General features: G+C 37.4%; 1 protein-coding gene across 3 annotated transcripts in view; it reads right to left on the bottom strand.

Moving 5' to 3' along the window:
* Positions 1-10,809, bottom strand: part of LOC134653408 (amyloid-beta-like protein) — a 208,313-nt gene extending 197,504 nt beyond the window's left edge. For 2 of the 3 annotated variants that reach the window (XM_063508761.1, XM_063508760.1), the window contains exon 1: positions 10,652-10,806. In XM_063508761.1, coding sequence (XP_063364831.1) covers positions 10,652-10,717 — 66 coding nt within the window. In that variant the 5' untranslated portion in view covers positions 10,718-10,806. Of the gene's footprint in view, positions 1-10,651 lie in introns of all 3 variants that reach the window. The other variant, XM_063508762.1, reaches the window with a different exon arrangement.
* Positions 10,810-21,741: the final 10,932 nt, after the last annotated feature.

The raw sequence follows: 21,741 nt of genomic DNA on the forward strand, positions 1-21,741 counted from the left end.
TAAAATGCGACATTTTCCGTTTGCGTTATTTTTCCGTATGCTTCGCCGGCGTGGATAGAGTATGGATCATAAATATAGTCCGGGATTAAATATATTTTATTTAAAAATATCCGAAATAACCTGGCTTTAAAGAATTGTAGAGACTAAAGAGAGAGGGATTGTTAGTCTATAAGGTATGTACCTATATGGGCCTGTTGCCATTGTTGCCTGAATTACATTTTAAAATAAATAAATACGGCCATATTCGAACTTTAAGATACGTCAAATACTAGAGATTGAAACGATATGGAATGGATATGTCAGTGTCAAACAAGTGTCAAAAGTGACGTTTCTTCAAACAAACGCGCTACTTTTGACACTTGTTTGACACTGACATATCCAATCCATATCGTTTCAATCTCTAGTATTTGACGTATCTTAAAGTTCGAATATGGCCGATAAAATCAATGAACCTCTTTCAGAATTGTTACTATACTCGTTTACTAATTAATAAAGTATATTTTAATGAATCACACAGTAATAATATACCTATACTCTAATTCAATTTACGCGAGAGATTTGTAAAAATGTTTACTAGTAGGTACTTTATTATTTTAAGAAATAATTCAAACTGCAGGAATCGCTTAAATATCTTTGTAGCAAACGATTCGCCGATTCCAGAAAACTACGTCCATGTTCCCAAGTGAGATACAAAGCAAAAATACTATTAAACGGTTAACAATTTAAACCGATTTAGTGTCTTTAGAACGGTAATTCTACTTTAAGGAGCTTTGTATTTAAATTGAAAATGTACTTGGACAGTTTTGACCGCCGACAGTCTGAGCTTTGATTTAGGTAAACGGGAATTATAGGCGGGGGTTAATGATTTAAGAAACCTAATGTAAAACCTATAATGTTATTAAAGAAACGTACGTTTATATAAGCTATTTAAAGGTCTACATTAATTTGTACCTATGGAGTTCAAACGTATTACTTCAATGTGATCGCTTGCGTTTTCTTTAATTCCAAAAATACACCTCTCGGTTTGTTATCACGGTTTATGGCTGCTTTAATTTCGTTTGGAATTTTAAAGGAAGAGATGCAACACGGCCAAATACGGCCAGGTGTGTTGCTTGCATCAATGGAACAAAATATAAATAAAAAGTTAACATTTAAATGTTAATATCTTGGACTAACAGAACATTGAGAATACGCTACACATATGCATAGAAAATACACAACAGTTTAAGTTCGTCATTCAAATTGTTTGACTCCGTTATGATTATAATATGTACATATTTAGCTTGGGCTGCTATTTTCTTTCTATATTATTTTCTTCTCTTTATTACTAAAAATTAGTATTTGTATTGTACATGATTAATATGACAGAGTTCGTCTAAATAAGCTAACTTTGCAGAGACTATGCAGTGAGAAAAGATAAGACGGGTCGTTGTCACTATAAACGTCATGTTGTCATAGAAGTTTGCCGTTTATGATGATATTTCCACTGTTTTTTTAAAAAAAATGGCTCGCTTACACTATATCCGGTGGCTTCTTCCGTAAAAGATAGTATCTTAATGCACGAATCATGTTTAGCGTACCATATCCACTTTCCTATCCAATTCAGTAATTCATTACATTTAAAACTTTCAGTTCTAATCTACATACTACGATTATGCCAGCAAAATACGCAAAGTACAGTGTAGAAATTAAATATTGGTTAGCTGATGTTTGCTGAATACATTAATTACTAATCAGCGATCAACTGATCATGTCTGTTATCCCATGGTGACGGTAGAGGTGGGTAAATTTTCAGATTCTGTCAATTTACCCCATTTCACACACAAGCGCACTTCACGCACACTACCTCACTTTACTGGGACAGGTCATTGACCCATCAAGTTTTTTTAAGATTGCGTTTTGAGTTTAGTGTTAACCACTGACCTCTTTTGAGGAACAGAAACTGTAAAAACGTTCCATTGAAAGAAGAAAGAGAAACAATACATTAAATCTTGCTCTCCTTGTCTGTTCATGTCACACGTGACGTATTTAAATTCTAATTTAATTCATTTGATTGTTAACTATTTTCTGCATATTATGGCTTTGTCGAGATACGCGTTTTGTAAAGTTAAACCGAATAAACCCAGATGTCATTAAGTCAGATGTAAAATGTTATTTACTACTCTATACGGTTATTCATAAGGCGAAAAATCAATTCAATTAAAAATTTAAATAAATAAAGTTTCGGCAGGGTGGAAATTTAATTAAGGCCGACAAAATAAAATTTAATAATATATGTCGGCTGATGTACCCCTAAGATCTTTACAGATTTACTTGTACGAGTATCCTATATTCGCTATTTATTTTGCTATTAAATTTATAAAATTAAAATAAATAATTAAATATTATACTGGCATTCCACCGCTATTATTTCAGTGCTGAACTGATTATCTTCGATCGTAGCCTTGATGATGTAGTTGTACTTACACTTACGGCGGTAGGAGCGGCAATGAACCCCGCGCAGCGTAGAACGAGAGGTGCGTTGGGATAAGTGCATATACATATAATTCTTCGTGCGTCTGTCTGTCTGTCCGTCCGTCTGTCACAGTCTATTTTCTCCGAAACTACTGGACCAATTCAGTTGAAATTTGGCACACATATGTAAATTTGGCACACAAATGTAAATTTGTGACCCAAAGATGGACGTGTAACGTAAATAAAATGTATTTTAGAGAATTTGAAATACGGTAGCCATTTTTGGGGGGGGTAAATGAAAAAATTAAAAAAATATGTTTTTTAAACTATATAGTGTTACATATCAAATAAAAGAGCTCATTGTAAGAATCTCAAACATAACTTTTTTTATAATTTTAGGATTAATAGTTCAGCAGTTATTCATGAAAATAGGCAAAAAATGATCATTCTCCGCCCACTTTCTCCGAAACAACTGGATCTAAAATTTTGAAAAAAATACACAAAGTAGTTCTTTACCTATATATGTCAGGAAAATCTATAAGAAATGTGCAGTCAAGCGTGAGACGGACTTAATATACGGAACCCTTAGAATGCGAGTCCGACTCGCACTTGTTTTTGTTTAGCTCTTATTAGGTTTAAGGAGTTTTATGAGTGAAAAAAGAAGTTTTTTGTTTTATGTGCCCGCGTTATTGCCGATCGATTGTGTTTTAAACGATAATTAGACAAAAAAACTTGTTTTTCACCCAACGAATATAGATCCCCATGACACATCTTCCAAGTCGCCTTTGGATAGGCTTAATTTTAAAAATAATTGAAATAATGTTCTATATCATTCATACTTGCAAAAAAAGACTAAAAATAATTTACGTGACCAATGCTTATTATTAGTAAATATCTTACAATTTAATATCTGATATATCACACGATACAAAAAAATGGCCGCAAAGTTAAAAGTTTATTTATTTACGTTACTAGTCCATCTTTGGATCACCGACTCTTTGTCATATGTGAAAAATGTGTACCAAATTTCAATTGAATTAGTCTATTAGGGGCAGACACACGAGTGATCTTAAAAGGGATTTTTTTCTTGAATGATTTGTATGTACTTACCCCAACGCACCTCACGTTCCACGCGGCGCAGCGTAATCAGTAAGTACCTAATAATTAGTGTCCGACCGAAACACAAATTTCTGTATATATAAATATTGTTGTCCTACTTGCTCGCCAACTTTTGGTCTTTGTCACATAGTTTAGTTTCATAATACGAAGTACTATTTCGTATGTTTCGGCCAGGCCGAAAGATTCGGCCGTTTTTTGGCCGAAACCGAAACTACGGCCGAAACATGATTTTATGGCCGAAACCGAAACCGAAACCGAATCTTCGGTCGGACACTACGAATAATCACAATGGTCTTAAGTACCACAGACCCTACTGTCGCTTAAGTCCTTTATGCCAATCTCTGCCTATTAGAACTTATAAAAAAAAAGAAACCGAGTAATTATATCCAACTACCGAACCTGCTTACAAATTTTCTCGAGATATTTGAGAAATGTGATATGCAAAGGAGAACATTCGAACAAACGAAAGTATTTTTGCCCAAGCTGAAACGGAGACCTTCGCCTACGCTCGGTCAGTGATGGTTTAGGTACAGTCAGCTGCAGGTCACCCCTGCATAGAAGATTGTATGCAGGGGTGGTACCTTTTCTCTGCAGCTGACTGTACACCTATAAAAAATTGTTGTACCTGCTGCAATTTTATACCGGTACCGTACTTTATATTTCAACAGGTATAGTACCTTCAAAACGAAGCGGTATTGATAAATAATAACGGTACCGTACCGCCTATAAATAATAATAATAATTCAGCCTATATACAGGGTGGTCCAAACCTTGACGTCCAAAAATTTTTTTTTAGATTCCTCACGTCGTGGGCTATCAGAATATACCCCATGTATGTTAGCCGATTTTTCGTAGTTATCGAGTTATGATTTTTTTTTACTTTTAACTTTTCATATGAAATTCCGGGGTTCCCATACAGAGTGGCTAAAAAATAACTGCATTTCCGTTGCCAGGGAGGTTTTGGGATTATACTGAGCAACTTTTACAATGGGGCCAACCCCGAAACCGCGAAAAAAAATTACCCTTCCATAGAAAATGGACTAGCCAAAATGTATAAAAAGCCAATTTTTTTTTCGCGATTTCGGGGTTGGTCCCATAATAAAAGTTGCTCAGTATAATCCCAACACCTCCCTGGCAACGGAATGCAGTTATTTTTCAGCCACTCTGTATGGGAACCCCGGAATTTCATAGGAATAAGAATAAGAATAGAATAAGAATAAGAATTGTTTATTGCCACATACATGAACATAAAATAGAGTTAGAATTACTTACATAATAAAATAAAACAGTTGTTATCATATACAAAACAAAAGTGAGAAGATCTTTGTATTAGGCACAGGGTTCCAGTCTCAGCGTGTGCCGGGCCTAGGTGCCCGGCGCTGGTTTTCAGACCGGTCCCAGACTAAGGACGGTCGGAGAATATTACCTACATAGGAAAAGTTAAAAGCTTAAAAAATCATAACTTGAAAACTACGAAAAATCGGCTAACATACATATGGGGTACATTATGATAGCCCACGATTTTTGGACGTCACGGTTTGGACCACCCTGTATAGACAATAATCTCAACGCTAGCCCAATGCGGATTGGGGACTTCACACACAGCTTTGAATTTCTTCGCAAATGTATGCACTACGAGTATGCAGGTTTCCTCACGATGTTTCCTCCTTCACCGAAAAGCTAGTGGTAAATATCAAATGATATTTCGTACATAAGTTCCGAAAAACTCATTGGTACGAGCCAGGATACCAATGAGTTTTTCCTTACCGCTTATACCGTAAAGAAATAATGCAGTCTCTGCTTTGCACGATTATTGTGTGGACATAATTCTTATAATCACCGAAACATACATACCTCTACGCACAGAATGTCATTGAAATAAAACATTGTTTTTTATAGTAAATTAATATAACATTCGATTTATACACATAACAATAAGCAGGCCAGGCCGCAGCGATATTGGCCTGTAAGCTTCATCTCGGTCTCCAAATCCGCAAAACTCGCTGGTACTAAATGCTGGTCTTGCCGTTATTAATTATCTTGATTCTTGAAGATTATCAGAACAGCACGTTACGTAATCGCATACATAGACGGAACGAACGTCAACAAAGTAGGTGTAGACACTGCAAGTCTTTAGGTATTAAACGAATTACGCTTCGTATTAATAGATGAGTAATATTTAAATGAACATATAATATTCTCTAACATAAATACAAGATTACAATTAATTGACATCAAAAGTCATTGACGTACAGAAGTCATATACATTTTTATAATGACGCAAAATTGATACCAGCATAATGAAAATCAATCCCAATCAGTAAAACGAGTCTTTAAACTTTTTTCATTTTAAGCGGGTTTTGAAGGAACAAGTTACTTAAATTCGATTGTAATCGTATTGTTTTAGGATAATTTACTGCTGTTTTCGACCGTTACGACCCGTAAATAACAACAACTCACATTTAAAATTTGACTGGAGCTCGACGTGATTATATTTATTTACCCTATTTTATGAAATACAATTTATCTACTGGTATACATTTTCGTATGCGTATATGATGAAATGTCTTTATTAATGTCAAAAACGAGCTATGACGATGTACACGTCTGCTTCGATGCAAGGCCAACGGCCATCTGACTCGAAGAAGAGTTTTGAGTGATGTCGTCAATGTATGGAAATTATACGAAAGTTTACATTTGGGATTGAATTTCTGTGTTGTATTTGTGAGTAAAAATATAAGTAGATAATAATCTGGTAGTTTAGTTATCTAGCCTTCAAAATCCCACAACAACTCAATTACTGTCAAAGACAAAACTGTAATGCGTCTTGCTCAAACGGAACTCCATATTTTGATTTTTGGACACTTTTAGTGTCGATTTGTAGAGAATTACAGGAAATAAAAAAAAATATGGCGTGAAGAGCCGGTACACGGCTTCTTCGTGAACAGATTTGCGTATAATTTAATGCAGTTATTAATCATTCATTGAACAAATTGATTGCACAAAGTGAGGTCTAAATCGAAAACGTCATATACCGTCCCCTTAACATCGGTCATGTGATTCACTGTATGTACTTACAAAAATAGATCCTTGTTAACTAGATCCTGTAAAATGCCACTTCTGATATAAATTACGTACACAAACTAGCCATCTGTCTGTCTCTCTGTTGCCTCTTCACGCTTAAACCGCTGAACCAATGAATTTTGGTATGGCGTTAGTTTGAGGCCGCAGGCTGGTTTTTATCATCATCATCTCACGCTAACGAAGTTGCGGCAGAAGCTAGTAGTATATATTTTGAACTGAAATGTAGGTAGGTATTTAACACAAAACTCTCAATTGCGCTAATTGTCCGTTTCCTGTCAAATGTTTATTTGCTTCATTTTCAGCGTTGCATTTTAGCATTGTTTTGCTTTTCCAGATCTATTACTGTTACTATCAAGTAATGGAGTCATGAGTAACTTTTTATTGAAGTCCTTCTCTTATTAAATCGATATAATATTAGATTAATTATGAAAAACGACATGTAATATGAATATTATGAATATACGAATATGAATATGAATATGAATATGAATATGATTTCCACAAGAGGAAAATTGTGACTCCAAATTGTTAGCGCCGCTCCATTATTTTATTTAGTATACAGTAACTGCGAACTAAATTCGTTTATTATAATTATAAGTATTTCACCGACCTTCACACTCACTGGTTAAATGAGTACCGAAAGTAGCTATCTGCAATTAAATCACCACCTTCACGCAATATCGTAACTTGTTATAAAATGTTCAAGTAATCTGATGTATAATATCGTTCTGCACATCAACGGTAGTCGTAATATAATGTGCTGCAATATGAATAATGCTCGCCATTCATTAACTTTTCATATGGGTGCGGTGGTCAAAAACGTGGGTTCAAACCTAGATTGTGCTAAATAGGTAGAGCAAAAAAATGTTTACGAAATGCGAAAAGATGATTAAAAATGACTTTTAGAGGACCAACGTGTCTTTGATCCGTCCACCTGATTTTCCACCTGGTGATAACACTCAGTGAATTAATAGCAGTATCCCTTTAATGATTGATACGTTGAACCACATTTAAATTCTACATAAAATGCGTGCCAAACACTTATCAGTGTCTTGTCTATTTGACGTTCAATAGGTAACTTACCAAACTAAAACCCATTGATAGGACCAAATTAATACAAGCAAAAGTCAACGCAAAAATTGGACGAGCACCAATGCTTTCGAGGGATAAAACATTTGTTCCACACCTACTGCAATATTCGAACTATTCGAAGTCAGAACTTATTCTTATAGTTCCAGGGGGAAACACAGTAAGTAGGCTACCTAGTCGTTCCACTTGGCAGCTGTAGCCAGTATTGCCTGCGTCAATTTTTACGATCTGCTGTATCACTGTAGTTTCTTCGCCGCATTATGACGATTCTTATTTCTGTTCTATTTTTGCACTTTCGCAGCATTTTAATAAAACAAATTCATTCGCTTACTTTGTTTTAAGTACGAGTATGTCCACAGAAAAATTGTGCCTTTGATTTGTGTTGTCATATGTTAATTTAAATATCTCCCAAGATTATAATTAACTGATACGATCGATTTTCGCTATGACTGGTGGGTAGATAAGGGCAAGGTATTGTACAGTCAGCAGCAGAAGTTGCTAAGCGGGCGAGGTGTTCAAAAACTTCAAAATTATCTTGTGGCGACTTTATTGTTAAGAGAATAAGAGTGAGTCAAAGTAATTTTGAAGTCCTCGCCAGCTTAGCAACTTCTGCTGCTAACTGTACAATATTAAATCCAACAGATCAGAGATAATCGTGTCATGAACATTATGTCAGTGCCTGACATCAACCCGAAACGTCGCCGTGCGCAAAATGTTTGAGAACATCATCCAAAACTTGAAACTCCTAATCTACATGCTGCGAGCACTTTGCGAAGTATTTTTACGCATTGCGCATTTGTTTCTCATTGTTTTCCTCTTTTGCGACCAGAAAGAAATCGCGCTTCCACGCAAGTATAGGTAATAAATTACGTCACTAACACGGACGAGGGTTGCCTTGACTTGGTAACACTTGGATACTCGTACTTGATACCATTCGGCTGTACTTGGCGGCGTTGGGTTGACAATGCTCCTAGGCATTGCAACCTCAGGAGTACTTTATAGAATTATCGAGTTTGTAGAGGCTTAGGTAGTTTATATCCTCCCCTATATATTGTAGGATTAATCTTCGTCTACAAAAGATTAAATACTTGTAAAACGAATCAGATATTCGTCAAAGTGCAGCGCTTCTTGTCGTTTTTTATTAGATACTTATATCCAAAAACTCTTAGGATATACATATACCAATTTCATACATATTGCGAGCTCTTCAATGTCATATGTAATCGATGTAGACTCTAAAAAAACTCCCGTTCCCCAAAACTCGACTTAATTATAAGGCCGGAACCCGATACATGCATGTAGACTTTTTTCGCGGACGTAGAGCAAAAAGCCTCTTTTCTTAATGTCATCATAATAAAGTTAGTACCAATTTTCTGTTACGTAAAAAGCTCCATCTAGCTGCCTTTAATCTCGGGGTAGAAAGACAATAAATTAGGTGAGCTAAGACACGCGAGGCTAGGAGGGTGCTTACAGACTAAAAGACTTGGCAGCGTTCCTCCCCAAGCTTCATTTACAGCCTCATGAGCCCGTAATAGAATTATCAAGCATGTAAGTCTTGTGAAACTACAAGGTTCTAGTTTTTAGGTCGCTTATTTAGTTTTTTGAAGAACATTGTTGTAAGGCTCTACCTTTTAGTCGTTATTTTTTGCAAAACATCGTTACTGGCCGTTTTGAGTAAATCTGTAGATACAGACATGCAGAGTTTTTGGGTTAAATGGTTAATTAATACCTAATTATGTATGAAATGATATAACAGGTACGCACAGTCAATATGTTACACAACGAAGGTCACAAAAAATTCACACGATCTTATCTGTAGAACCATAAGAGCGTGTCACATATTTTTGCGGCCTTCGAAGAGTAACATGTTATTGCAGGTGACTGTACTTGTCAACAACAAATCGTTTTGTAAATGTAACAATGATTTAGGCACGTTGTTGATGTCTCTCTATTTTTTGTTCTTCCGTTATTGTGGTTTGCTTTAACAATAAATCAAGTACTCGTAAAACAATAAATCTTACTGTTTCAGGCGGCCAGCCCTCCCGTTTTGTAACCAAAGATCTCGTCAGCAGTTAAATGATACGATAGCATTAAATATATAGCGCTATAAAGGCAAGCTATTGTTCTACCCTGTAAGCATTGTCAAATATTGCCCATCGCTGAGTTTTACGTTTTACGGCCCAATGAAAGTCGGGCAGTTAACGTTAGCGTAGAAAGTGCTGACGTTTTGGACACAGTTTACACATAAAAAACGTTTGATGTCTGAAATATATTTATAAACTTATAGTATAAACATTGTCTAGATAGCTCGCCAATCTTTGTAGAGCTGTGTAGTTAACTATTTGTCTCGTATATTTGTTAATGATAACTGTAATTATAAACTGATTAGCAAAAACGCCTCGTGTTTATAAGCAGATACCTATTACAGTCTTACGTTAGTACCTACCTAAACTAAAAGTAAACATGAAAATATAAACTGATAATCACTATAATTTCAACAGAATTTGCTAATTGAAGTTAAACAGTTCCGTTAATTTATTCGCGGTTATTGCTATAATGCTTATTATGCAAGGGCATAATATTTAATCATGTTCATCTTCAATAAAAAGTGCGTAAAGAATCGCAAATTGTTCATGGCATATGTTTTTTACAGTTACGCAATCTGTTTTAAGTTTTTTTTTTTAAAGAACGCCGATTTTCATTAACAACGCTATTAAAATACAAGAATTTCACGGCCGAGGCGTCTCTATCAATCGTTCGACTCCTTTCATCTACTATTTTACACCCGACGTGAAAACAAATTCGAACGCGTCCAATCGATTTTCGACTTAGTGGCTTCGGCATTCGCCGACACAGAATTACGTAGAAAATACACAGAATAAGGGTAGGACTGGTGTCGACTTACCTGGCCAGCATGGAGGACGTCCAAAAATATGGTAAAAACACTAATAAAAAGCACGGCGCGCGACATTATTGCGGCCGCGGGGAGCGTTCCGTTGCCAAACTGCCGACTGGCGTTTAAGTGTGACGCGAGAAACCTGCGTACTAACGACGGTACAGCACCATGCCGTAGCCGTACCTAGCGTCGTATAGATCGACCCTCTGGGAGTGAGAGGGACGGGGCCCGTGCGCCAGGGGAGGGAAAGAGACGCACGTGGGAGGATAACGCACGCGCACTGCCGCTCGCGTAAGCACTATATCCGAATGTTGTCTTCGTCTGGCTTTGTCCGGATTTCCCAATGATGCATCAGTTTTTGACAAGCAATGCGAATTTCGAGTGTGATAGAGTACCTACACGGCTCGGACAAATTGATAGCGACGTGTTAACTCAATTCTCACTGCCCACTAACTGCACGACAGCAGACAGAATGATATTTTTGAGTGGGAGTGCGAGTGGGAGCGCGTATGTGCAAATTAAATGCAATGAGTCAGCCTGAATGACATTAGGGGAAAAATGAAATGATTGGAAATGGAATACGAAATGAAACGTTGTCTTGCTAACAATTTCGAGGGTTAATTTTAGATTGATTCTATCATGAAGTTGATTACCTGGCAACATGAAAAATAACATAACGAGCTTATGATGTAGTAGGTACATAAAAGGGCCCACTGATTAACAGTCCGCTGGCCGGTATCGGCCTGTCAGTTGTTCGGAGCTGTCAACTTTTTGTTCTAACTGACAGGCCGATACCGTCCGGCGGACTGGTAATCTGTGGGCCCCTTTAAGTGATTACTCAGCGGCTAAGCAAATCTGATAGGTACATGTATCAAACATCAACAAACAGTTAGAAACCAAATTTTCCCAATGGAAAATGGAACAATAGTCTATTCTAAGATAGGCTATTGTTCCATGAAGAAGGCTGAATCAGCATATTGAAGTCAGCCAACTTCGAGATGACGTTTCCAATATATGCATATGTCGTCCACCGTGAAGGGGTACATTGAGATTCTACCGAACCTAGATTCAAATAGCCCTACAGAGCCAAATGCAGCAAACCAAATACCGCGGTATTCGGAAAACAAAATCCGTTCTAGAGAAGAGAACGATACGATATGTACTAGATACCTGGTAGTTGAGATTTCAACTAGATATCTTTTGCAGCTCAATTCGGGCAACCAATGTCATATTTACGTTAAATTATGGTAGTAAGATCGTTTCAAAATCATTTTGATATCTAAAAATACATAACGAGACGTTTTAGACATTGTGGAAATCGTTCAAGAGTGTCTCCAGAATAGCGGAAATGTCAAATTTGACAGGCTAGATCTTAAAAATATCGTTGTCGTATCTTGGTGACAAAGAAAATAAATGAACATAACAAACACCTTAAACTATCTAAAATTAAAAACTAGAATTAAAACTAAAATTAAAAACTAAAATTAAAACTAAAATTAAAAACTAAACTACTCTAAATTAAAATAAATCTAAAAAAGGCCCCCGCGGCATTGTGCCAAAGATGCTGGCAGCATTCCCTCGCCGAATGGCAATACTGATGCGCTGCGAGAGAAAGCTGCCAGCTCTCTGGTCACCGGTGGTATCGACCAGCTTTTTGCACAGTTCTTTGAAAAGAATTTGTGCGCTTGGACCCCACGGCCCCAGTGTCTCGACACCGAATGCCACAAAATGGTATTGGGGGCCGAGACCCTGATATTTTGAGAACTTTTTGCTTTCCGCCGCGTCGGCAGCTGCCCCAGCCCTGGTCGAAGTTCTTGGTAGATGGTAGATGGGACGGTGCCAGTGTATCGACGCATGTGGCGTCCCAGACTATCTTGGTGATGTCTAATAGATATCTAGTTCAAAATCCGAATCGGGCCCTTATGCTCTACTCGTAAAATAATTCGTCTGCCGCCAGTCCGACGCATATATTATAGTTTGGTGTTTGGCTTGGCACTGCATGCATTTGATGCGTGCCATATATCCTGCGGCTTGGAACCGCAACCACCGGCTTTCATGGGACGCCATCTCTTTATGTATCTAACCACTATGGGGCTACCGCGAAAACCGAATTTCGCAAATTGTGGGCATTTTTCTCTGTCACTCTAATTACGCCTTCATTGGAGTAAAAGCACAGAATAAATAATAGTACTAAATACAGAAGACTCACTCTCTGACAAAACGCGTCTATTACGATCAACACAGATATGGCCGCTAGGTGGCGACAGCGCCACGCGCGGCTTATGGCTTTCCCCAAAATTGGGGCCGAACGAATGTACTTTTAGCTACCTGTTGCAAAGCGACGAAATCGCGGAGTGAGACACGCCTAGTAAAAGCGAAAGATCCCCGCAATTTGCGAAATTCGGTTTTCGCGGTAGCCCCTCTGATGTGCCGTCGGTAAGCTTAAAAATTCGGAAACTGTTTTATATCGTCAATGTAAAATTGAATTCGAATTAATAAATGGCGATTACAAATACCTAGATAAAATGATACCTTTATACATAACTTCCTCAAGAACTTACCCATAATAACACGAATAGTTAAAATTTTAAGACAATTTAGATTTGCATTCCAATTCCCAAAATCCCCGTTCGATCTTTGATCTCCAAACTTGGCCTTTGATTTTAACGTGTCACCATTCTGAAACTGCAACCATTTTGACAACAAATCCAAAGACAACCTCTTATCTGGAGCTATTTAAAATGTACTTTACTGACACCTAATTAAAGTTCAAATTACAACGCAAAACCAAATATGAAATCGAGGAAGCGAGGAGCCTTATTGCTTAACAAATGCAGGCGAATCGAATCCTCAACCCAGTATAATACTGACCTCTAGTTCCATAACAACTGAGTGTACTGGGAGAGCTCTCTTATACTGGTTTGTGAGTATCGGGACCGCCTAGGGAAAACCGAGCCAAGTCCTTCGAGCCACTCAGAGGGGAAGCGAACCCTTATTTTATTTCCTCGCAAATTTATTTGTTATGTAAATACACGCGCCCCGAGACTGTATGTAGCAAAGAATATGATAAAAATAAAATTATGCAAACAAAATAATAATATGTCACCATGAAAACAACTTGCCCTGAATTTTTTAAAGAGGAACATAAGATATGAAGCGATAATTGTTTAACTTAAAAAATACATACATTTTATAAGCCAGATGTTATTATCATAACTTGCTGCTTCTTTGTTCTATTACAAAAAAGAAATTGTGATAGTTTAAGGACTTTTAACTACCAATATCCCCTTTTTCAAACAAATGGGGACGAACCCTTTTGTTAAGAAATTTTCATCCTCCGTTTCACCCGACTTAAGTTTAAGAAGGCCTTCCTTCCTACAGACACGTCGTAGTGGAAATGAAAAATTTTGAAACAAATATCGAAAATATATAAAAAAATTGCTGTTTCCTTATCATTACATACCCCGGCCGGCGAGAGCAAAAATGCGTTGACAGCTTAATAGTGCGAGGACACACACTTTGGTCGATGTCGATAAAAACAACACGATGTACTGGACCACCGTTATGATATGCAGAAGTATTAATTATTGTTGTAAAAAAAATTAAAACCGAGTGTTTGTATTTATTCAGTTTAAAATTGTTTTAGGGTTATTCTTAGAAACGCGTGGAGGTATCAAGTTGAAATAAATAACAAATACTAATGGCTCAGTTTAAAAAAAAAATTGTGCTTAATTAAAAGTCGACTATTCTATCGACATCCATATGTCGATAGAATAGTCGATATTTAATTAAGCACTAGGAGCAGACGCACCTGCATCATCTGTTAGCTCAAGGCAGTCACAGTATATAAAGAGTCCAAGGAAAAAAGAGGGTCTTTTAATCTTTTTTCTCAAAATTTGTTTTATGGTCATACTTTAAAGCTCATAAAAGGGTCGAATTCAACTCAATCTCCAAAAAAAAGTTATAGCACAGTAAGTACATTACTCAAGAGCAATGAAAATTAGTCAATTTCTAAGGAAATATGCACAGTAGGTAAGGCGCTTTGAATGAAAAAGTCAATCAACGAAAATGTCATTAAAATGGGCTCATCGTTTCCCCTGAACTCATCAAAGGTTAGGCGTATACCAAATATTCGGTAACATATATCTATATTTCCTGAGTCACACTCCATCAATTCAAAACACCCTTCGCGTGACGTCACCGTTATGGAAATTTCTGGAACATAAGCTGTCTGGCCGAGCATCGGACGAGGGTTTAATACTGCGGTATCGATGCGAGTGCAACGCGGTGCCTTTACTAATGGCTTAGTGTTTCAGTTGCCTAAAAAAATATTTTCTCTCTTTTACTGTCTTATTTTTCTTGTATATCATATCATAGAATTGCAATACAGTTATTTTTCATGGAATCAGACGATGGAAACTAAATATTTGATTTAAACCGAATAAGCCGGTTATTTAATATAAGTTAGGCGTGTAAAAGAAAATATCTGGGAGACCGACCTTTGCTCGGAAAACATATACCAAAATACTCAAAAATGCGCGTTTTCCCAGGGATAAGACCTAGCTAAATCGATTTTTCGCCCCCGAAAACCCCCATATAGTAAATTTTATCGAAATCGTTAGAGCCGTTTCCGTGATTCCCGAAATATATATCAATAAATATGCAAGAATTGCTCGTTTAAAGGTATTACGAATAGGTAGATAAGAATGTAATGTGATGGAAATATCCATTAGCCCCAATCGGGTCAACGACGGTAGCTCGATCTTAGTAGAGCGATGGGCTAGTGTCACAAAGCTGCGAGTCCTAATAAATTTATTTCATAAATAAAAAAGGTAAAGGGAGGAGGAGGAAGGGAGGCGAATAATATCAGCAAAAAGACGCTCTAAGGAGGCCATTATGGAACTATTTGTTTAGTGTAGTAGAACATATGGACAGGTCCTTATCAGAATAGAGTATTTGACTACTAGTCAAATCAGTTTCTTTTTTCGAACTGTCGAAACGATTTTGCTACTATAAAATTTATATGAAACAATAGCATGTGACGTCACAATCAAATTACCTGTTCTTTATAGTTTTATATCGGTTTTAAAATATAAATTGTCTAAAAATAACTGTTGTCTACGTGTTTCTATTAATCTTCTGGTGCTTTATTTCATGCACCGTGTAAAATTATTTATTTTAAATACAGTCAAATACTTCGTTTGACAGAGCATAACATGTAACTCAACAGAAAGAAGACCCATTTCGTGAGTCGTGTATTAAGTATGAATAAGTTACACAAAGACAATGTAATATGCTAAATCTGGAGGATATTCGACACGTGCCAGAGTGATTTTTTAACCTGTCCTTTTAACCAAATATAAAAGAGACTGAACGTGTTACGTTACGGCACTATCGCGATTACGAAGCCATGGAAACGACATTGCATTGGCGTGTGGTGAACAACTTTACTATGAAGTTAATTTTTAGATCTTTGTTTGGAAAATGTATTTGCTGTTTGAATGTAACAATTTTGTGTAATTGGAGAGAGGAAATGGAAGCGACAACACCGTAATTATCAAGAATAAAAGCAGTTAAAGGAAGACAATTGTTCGAGTTGTTTAAACAAGAGAAAAAGGAACAAGCAACATCATTAACATCAAAGATGAATTCAGTAATATTGTCAGCTCAAATTGGCTATGCCGATTCCTCTAACTCAAATTTGCTGCCCTAATAAGTAAAAACCGGCCAAGTGCGAGTCGGACTCGCGCACGGAGGGTTCCGCACCATCAACAAAAAATAGAGCAAAACAAGCAAAAAAACGGTCACCCATCCAAGTACTGACGCCGCCCGACGTTGCTTAACTTCGGTCAAAAATCACGTTTGTTGTATGGGAGCCCCACTTAAATCTTTCTTTTATTCTGTTTTTAGTATTTTTTGTTATAGCGGCAACAGAAATACATCATCTGTGAAAATTTCAACTGTCTAGCTATCACGGTTCGTGAGATACAGCCTGGTGACAGACGGACGGACGGAGGACGGACGGACGGACGGACGGACAGCGGAGTCTTAGTAATAGGGTCCCGTTTTTACCCTTTGGGTACGGAACCCTAAAAAGACTAAGTACCTATCACTAGTCATTACAGTTGCGAAAAACTTGGACTTGGACGTGCTCGGATCTGTGTCGCACTAACTAAAATTACTTTTCAAAACATCATTAGCAATCGGCTTTAGAAGCTTCGAGGTTTATCCAATACATTTCTAATTTTCTACTAACCAATCCCGAAAAATGGCCGAACCGCATGCAACAGCAATATTTTCATTAAACTCGGTAAGCCTAAAACGTGAGGGATTAAAATAACCCAGGCATAATTGTCTTAATGGAAGGCCCATCGTCCCAGGGGTCGAAGGGCTTTTAAAAGTGCCCTGGAAATATGTTGATTAACATGCGTGTGTCATATAAGGCACAAAATTTGCGCACATTTTCAAACAGGTCGCAAGAGAGTATTAAAATGTTTTGATGTGATTCACCGAAGTCGAAGTATAAAACAGCAGAATTAAATAATTGCTTAAAAGCCCATTTAGATTCAATCCAGCGTTGCTATTCTGGATTTCATTTGATCAGTAAATTCTGCCCCACCATTAAAGAACCAGGTCGTATTTGGCATTTTTGGCACCAGTGCATAATTGGCAGAAGTAAGCAAATAATTCTACTTAATCACTTTTCAAATGCATTTCATCTATCTTTGCTAATAACGTAATAACCGTAGGTATTTATTTATTCACACTAGATTTTTATTTTGGAATAGGTACCTACTTTATTTATTCTCCCGGGAATAGCTCCAGGAGGTTCTTTATCCACCGGTGAAGTTCACCCTTAAAAAAGTAAAAGTAAAAAAAAAAGTAAGTTTTATATGTATTATTGTGTATAGTGCCCATTTTAGTTCAATTGATTTCTAGAACAATCGTGTAATCATTTGCGGTACGTAGTACGTACCTACCTACATAAAATACTATTTTATATTTATACTACCTACTATTCGACGTCCAACGCAGGGATGTTGCGGATGCCGATTTTTTGACATCCGCGGATGCGGATGCGGATGTCAAGATAGGTACATAAAAAACGTCAAATATTACACTTTAGTAATTTTTATAAAAAAAAACCGGCCAAGTGCGAGTCGGACTCGCGGTCCAAGGGTTCCGTACATTAAGTCCCACTCACGCTTGACTGCTAATTTCTAATAGGTTTTTTTGGCTAATGACTAAATTACCTAGCAGTCTATACGCCGATGCTAAGACGTTCCTCTGTACCGACCTGTTCCACATCCGCATCCGCATTAAATCCGCATCGATTTTATGCGGATGCGGATGCAGATGCGGACGTTGAAAACAATGCGGAAGTTCCGCGGTTGCGGATGCGGATATTCGCAACATCCCTGGTCCAACGCCCGGCGCTCCAGAGGTCAGAATATAGGCAGCTAGCTAATAGCTCTTAGCGTTATTTACCCAAAGGGATTTTTAATAAGAATTAAGGTTCCTAAAATAGGCGTAGTGTTGACTGCGACTACTTGCGGTGATATAAAAAAACTATATGACATTCTGAATTAATATAATCGCCAGTGAAGGGGGGATTTTTTGGCAGGTTTATGAATGAATGAATGATGAAAAATATTTTGTAAAAACTCTGACCCCCCCCCCCCCCCCCCTAATCATTAAAAGGTATACCTTTTAATGATTAGCCACGTACAAGACCAAACAGTAAAGTAAGTACTTATTTCAAGACCATCACCATATGGATTATATAATTCTTTGACAGTTATCAGATGTGAAAAATATGTGGATTAGTTCCCCACAGCTTTCCACACGGCCAATATTTCAGCTCGTTAGCCAACCACCTAATTGACATGTTACTTGCAGACCAAGATTGACACTAGACGGCCTATGTAAATGCATCCCTCATTCAGTTGACATCCACTGATTCGCCAAACCAATCAAATCGAGTAACGCAAACACTCCGGCCGGTTACAAATCAATTAAGACATAGTGCCACTGCAAACCATTTTCGACCTTGTCGACTATCCGATTCCACAAGTTCCTTACAATTTAGTGTACAATGCAAAAGCGACCTTTGCAGTTTAAGGATACGTTTCAAATTTCAAAAGCGCGAAAGTGAGTTATAAGGTTGATGAGTTAACGATATTCACTATGAACGTAGCTACGTAGCTACCTACTAGCTATTATATTACCAGTACTACATATTTTAAACCGGAACTCGAACGAAACCGAATAGAGTCAGACCAAGAAAAGTCTGCAGCGGATTTGATAGCCCACGCAGTGCAAGTGTTATTTACACGTCATAATTTCATAGAAGTTTGACGTTTATAATAATACTGGCACTGCGAGGGCTGTCAAATCCGCTGCAGACTTTTCTTGGTCTGACTCTATCGGCTAAGACATAGAAGGTAGCATCCTATAGAAGTGGTCTACGCGTGCCTCCGTGAGGGACAAAACATATAAATTCGACCAATCATCCATACTAATTTATGGTGGGGAATAAAAAAAAATGTGAGACTGTGACAAGGACAAACAATAATAGCGCTTGCGCTGCTACTCTTAGCAGCGAAAGCGCTATTACTGTTTGTCCTTGTCACAGTCTCACATTTTTTTTTATTCCACAACTGAAAGATACATAAGACTATCCCGTTCTGTCAGTTATCCCCACCACTCATGCCCAATCCAGTTTAATACTAGATTCATGGGCTAAGAGCACAGCTAAGAGCATGTCGGGCCATGGTCAGATAGGATTCTGTAGTTACCCGTTCGTTACAATAGGCAGCCTTGAACGCCTGAACGGGGGCTATGTTGATATTAAACCTACATTAGGTATATAGGTAGGTACTTAATTACATAATGCATAAGGGCGTAGGTATATTCGTAGCACTAAGCACTACCTTACATCTTTTTAGTCAGAGTAAAATCCTTCTTGCGAAAATTCAAAAACGGCTTAACCGCATTTTCATTGAAAGTTTTTAAGTATACTTAACACTACCCATGCCATGGTTCAAAAGTTACAGGGGGAGGGGGGACATTTTTTTTTCTTTCGGAACGTTCTTTATGACCCATATTCGTTTTGAAAGACTTATCCAACGACGCCGCACACCATAAATAAGCGTAAAATCCAAGTCGCAAAAAAGGTTGATAACCCCTGTTATAGATGGAAATCAGCATATTTGTATGATTCACGCTTTAACCTGTAGCATGAGTCACGTTACAGCCCTTACAGGGCTGGTATTTCACCCCTTTGGGGTATTTTTAGACTGACGCCAGATTTATGCGTCCCTAGGGCCCTTTCCGTCACGCTGCCTGTCTATTTGAGGTTATTGCCGCGGAATGGTCGGAAAACACAGACTTTGACCTTGGTAAAATTATGCTCATAAAGTAAATTTAAACCTCTTATGTATGAAATAAATAAGGAAATAATAAAATTTTAGACGATGATTTGTTTTTTACATGTGGTTGTAAAATGTTTTATGAGCAAGTGTAATGAAAAATTATTTAACTACCACCTCCCTAAAGTTAGTCTGTTAAAATACCAAATTAAATCTCCAAAAGCAGTGGGCCAAGAACAGCTAAAGTAGCTAAACTTATTGAGCGGGGTCAGGCGTCAGACCTGACTGCCAAGCCGGACTTGGCAGCGCCTTACTTACGTACAAATCACGTTTCTGGGTTAAGATGGAATTTCTCGGCAGCGTGTAGGTAGATGTCCTTGAATGCATACTTTATGATTAATTTTGAGAAGAAATAAGTACCTACTTAAAAATATAAAAACACATTTAATCGATCCTGAACAAAGTTTTGTACGGGACACTAAAAACTGATAATCTATCTAATACCTTTAAACGAGCAATTCTTGTTTATTTATTTATTTATTTATATATATATATATATTTCGGGGATCTCGGAAACGGCTCTAACGATTTCGATGAAATTTGCTATATGGTGGTTTTCGGGGGCGAAAAATCGATCTAGCTAGGTCTTATCTCTGGGGAAACGCGCATTTTCGAGTTTTTGTATGTTTTCCGAGCGAAGCTAGGTCACCCAGATATTATGTTTAATACTACTATGGGAATTACTACCACTTAGGACACGGTGGTTTTATGGCACAGAAAAACATTCTTGAGATCGAATTAAATTTAAGACAATAACAAAATCCTACCCGGACGCAATATTAGATATGAAAGTTGAATTATATGGCCTTATATTCAAACCAGCACATAATACGGAAACGTTGTGAAAATGGTGTTATAAATTCACCTATAAAAGACCGATCCCAATTCCCCATCCCATGAGCTCTCCTAAAATAGGAAGAAAAATAAATCGTTAAGGCGACAGTAGAGGTGGGTAAATTTTCAGATTCTGTCAATTTACCCCATTTCACACACAAGCGCACTTCACGCACACTACCTCACTTTACTGGGACAGGTCATTGACCCATCAAGTTTTTTTTAAGATAGCGTTTTGAGTTTAGTGATAACCACTGACCTCTTTTGAGGAACAGAAACTGTAAAAACGTTCCATTGAAAGAAGAAAGAGAAACAATACATTAAATCTTGCTCTCCTTGTCTGTTCATGTCACACGTGACGTATTTAAATTCTAATTTAATTCATTTGATTGTTAACTATTTTCTGCATATTACGGCTTTGTCGAGATACGCGTTTTGTAAAGTTAAACCGAATAAACCCAAAGCCTCTACCATCAGTTGACTGAGTATTTCTCACTTACTTTATGTGAATAAACGTGCCTTATGTCACGTTTTACGTTTCTTTACGGTCTAATGTGCCTAACTTCACTCCACTAGAAACGATGCTGTCCCTTTCTAAGTATACTAAAAAACAGTGCAAGAATTATATCGGAGGATTGTACAGCGCCCCTAGGAGTCACCTAAAGAACTAAATATCAAAGTAACCTACCGAAAACATCGAAGTTTGCAAATTGCGGGCATCTTTCTCTGTCAGTCTAATTATACTCCTTAATTAGAGTAAAAGAGAAGCATGCCCGCATATTGCGAACTGTGAAATGTTTTAGCTGTTTCTATGGTTTCTAATAGGGTGATCAA

Source organism: Cydia amplana, chromosome 13 (genome assembly GCF_948474715.1).
Source record: "Cydia amplana chromosome 13, ilCydAmpl1.1, whole genome shotgun sequence".
NCBI classification, from domain to species: domain Eukaryota; kingdom Metazoa; phylum Arthropoda; class Insecta; order Lepidoptera; family Tortricidae; genus Cydia; species Cydia amplana.